The 3,143-nt window shown below is 43.0% G+C and overlaps 1 protein-coding gene across 1 annotated transcript; it reads right to left on the reverse strand.

Annotated features, from left to right (window-relative positions):
- Nucleotides 1-958: 958 nt before the first annotated feature.
- LOC147428773 (pentatricopeptide repeat-containing protein At1g11290, chloroplastic-like) lies at nt 959-2,632 on the reverse strand. The gene has a single exon (XM_086496896.1). It carries the CDS (start codon nt 2,630-2,632, stop codon nt 959-961), a length of 1,674 nt encoding a protein of 557 aa, XP_086353022.1.
- Between the last annotated feature and the right edge of the window lie 511 nt (nt 2,633-3,143).

Raw genomic sequence — 3,143 nt, forward strand, 5'->3', positions numbered from 1 at the left:
TAATTATGTGATGTTCTAGATGCTTTGGTGCAACACTCATAACCAATGCAACTTAGATTTTTTCTGCAAGATGATGTACCCATTATGCAATACAAGGTGCACTCAAAGATGCATGATTGGAAGCCAGCAAAGAGCTATGAAAGAGGGATGATAAAAAAGGTCACCCTTCCTCAAGGATCACCTATAATCTTGCACCTAGCAAATTTTTTTGTGAAAAAATGAAGTGGTTCGAGGGATAAATGGCCACGTAAGATATTGGAAGAAATGGGTGGGCATCAAAGGTTAGGGTCAAGTTATGAAAGTCCTGTGCTTATTGGAAAAAAATGGTCATTGAACTACAAAAACACTCTCTACAAAATGCATGGGCCTATGAAAGATTCAAGCCTCTATCAAAAGGAACTCATTCAATTGTGCCTTTGGAGATGGAAGAGAATTTCGAGTTTGAGGACTATGAGAGGTGCAATGACCACTATTGTGTTTTTGTTATTCGTGATATTGCTTGAAGCAATAATAAAAGAATCAGTCTCCTGTCAGTTGTTCTCAAGAGGCTTATGTATACTACACTAACATCAGATCTAACGCTGCCTCTAAAACCACCATCAAAGTGGTAAAGTTTTGGTGCTATTGTCAAAGGCTGAGAGTCATTATCTATGCCCCATTATCAAACTAAATCATCATGAATTTGGAAAATTGAGTACTTAGTTGCTCTATCACAAGACTGGACATTACATGCTAAGCAGCCATTGATGTAATCTCCATATAGCCAAGCAACAAAGGGGAGAGAGCTAATGAGGTTGCATGCCAAGCAACAACGTCAGCTCCAGAGATGTGAACGTGCAGTTCAAGTCATCAACACCTAGATCTTGCTCCTTCATAATCCGAGATGAAGAAGGGCAGTTTCCATCCGCAACATAAGTATGATTCACACTTGACCCTTTAGCTTGACTTACTTCCTTACTCATGCTGCGACTGCCTCATAAAGATTACACATAGAAACATATGCAGAAGCATCCTTTCTATCCAGCTGTAATGCATGATCAAAGGCCAATCTCGCCAACTTTACGTTTCCCCATTTCTGGCAAGCTCCAAGCAATGCAGACCACGTTGGGAGGTAGCTACAGCATTGCATTTTCTCAATCACACATAAAGCCTCATCAAAAAGGGCTGTGCGGCTAAACAGATCAACCATGCAAGTTTGGTGCTCAAGATCAGGGAAGATGCCATAGTCAGTGCTCATCATATCAAAACATGTTTGGCCTATTCTTGATTGACCTGTATGGCTACATGCATTTAGAATGCACACAAAAGTGACCCCGTTTGGAGTAACACCATCACACTGCATCCTCTCTAAACTATTCAGTGCTTCCTCTATTCGACCAAGCTGTGCATATCCTGCGACCAATGCAGTCCAAGAAACCACATTTCTAACAGGAAGCTCGTTAAGCACTTCTTGAGCTTTTGCAAGTGCACCGCATTTGGCATACATGTCTATCAAAGCACTACCAAGCACAACATCTGTGCACAACAAGCCTTGTCTAAATATTTCAGCATGCATTTGTTTTCCCTTGTCAAGTGCTCCTAAACTTCCACACGCTTTCAAGACACAAGCAAAAGTGATTGCATTTGGCAACAAGCCCTCACCCTGCATTATCTCATAAACATGTAATGCTTCTTTAGCTTGCTCATGTTGTACATACCCAGCAACCACCGTACTCCAAGCGACAACATCCCTGGCTGGAAGCTTAACGAGCACTAACGCTGCTTCATGAAGTGCTCCACAGTTGACATACATCTCCACCAGAGCACCACCCAGAACGTTATTGTTTTCGAGCAATCCTCGCTTGACTATTTCACTATGTATGTATTTCCCTTTATCATTTTCTCTAGCATTCCCACATGCTTTCAAAATGCAAGAAAAGTTTGCTACGGTCGGAGGGACACAATCGAATTGCATTTTGTGAAGCAACTCAAATGCCTCCACAATGAGCCCTAACTGGGTGTAACTGGAAATTAATGCAGACCAACAATCCTCATCACGGAATGGAAATCCTTCAAGCAATGTTTGTGCTCTTGAAAGTGCACCACATTTGCAGAACATGCTCACCAAAGCACCACCAAGTAAAGCATTTTCTTCTAGAAATCCTTGTCTAATGATCTCATCGTATATCTTCTCACCTATGTCAAGTGCACCAATGGCACCACACGCTCTTAGAATGCTCATGCAAGTTATTGCATTTGCGGAGACATGCTCGGTTTGCATCTGTTCATACCAGTCCAGAGCCTCTTGTGCATTTCCTTGTTGAGCAAATCCTGCAATGAGTGCAGACCAAGAGACGACATCCCTACAAGGAAGACTCTCAAACACTTGTTTCGCCTGTTCCAATGCCCCGCACTTGGCATACATGCTGATAAGTGTATTTCCTATAAAAAAATTGTTTTTGAGGAAACCCAACCTATGAATATCAGCATGTACAGTAGCCCCCCTCTGTAGATCCTTCTGTTGAGCACAAGTCTTGAGCAGGGCTATATAAGCCTTGGCTATTTCTTCTTGCTCCCCACTAGCTTTGCCCTGGTTCCTCCTCTTCAGAATTTGCGCTGCTAATCGGGGAGACCTATTCCCTGTTTGTCTCATCAAAGGATTGCGCTCATCAATCTAGAAACAGCCTGTCGCCCCCGCCCATTCTAATGCCACTGTGTGTGTGTGTGTGTGTGTGTGTGTGTGTGTGGAGAGAGATTGATTGCGAACCTGTAGTCGCTTTTGACCCTGTTCTCCAAAGCTTCTATCACTCCATGCTTGTCAGCGCGAGGATTTGTGCGCTCGATTCGCAGCGAGGTATGTCTTGATCTTGGCATGGAAAAGAAACTCGTTATCAGGTCTGGAGGAACCAGAAGTGCACTGTGCAGAGGACGTGCGCCATTAGAACTATCTTGCACGATTGGGGTTGCGCCACGAATCTTGAGGGCGTTTTGAAACGCAATAAAAGTTATAATTGATAATTGACGAGGCAGATGGGATTCGAATTCACGATCTCTGCTGGGTGACCAATGTGCGCGGATAAAAACATGGGAAAATTACCAAAATACCCCTCTAATTTGTGCAAAATTCCTAATACCCTTGTATCTATTTTGGTTGGATTGTTCAT

This window comes from Adiantum capillus-veneris, chromosome 23 (assembly GCF_014529385.1).
Source record: "Adiantum capillus-veneris isolate H3 chromosome 23, ASM1452938v2, whole genome shotgun sequence".
NCBI classification, from domain to species: Eukaryota; Viridiplantae; Streptophyta; class Polypodiopsida; order Polypodiales; family Pteridaceae; genus Adiantum; species Adiantum capillus-veneris.

Bases quoted from the DNA above. Each gene is read 5' to 3' on its own strand.
- LOC147428773 (XM_086496896.1), bottom strand. From the start codon at position 2,632: ATGAGACAAACAGGGAATAGGTCTCCCCGATTAGCAGCGCAAATTCTG.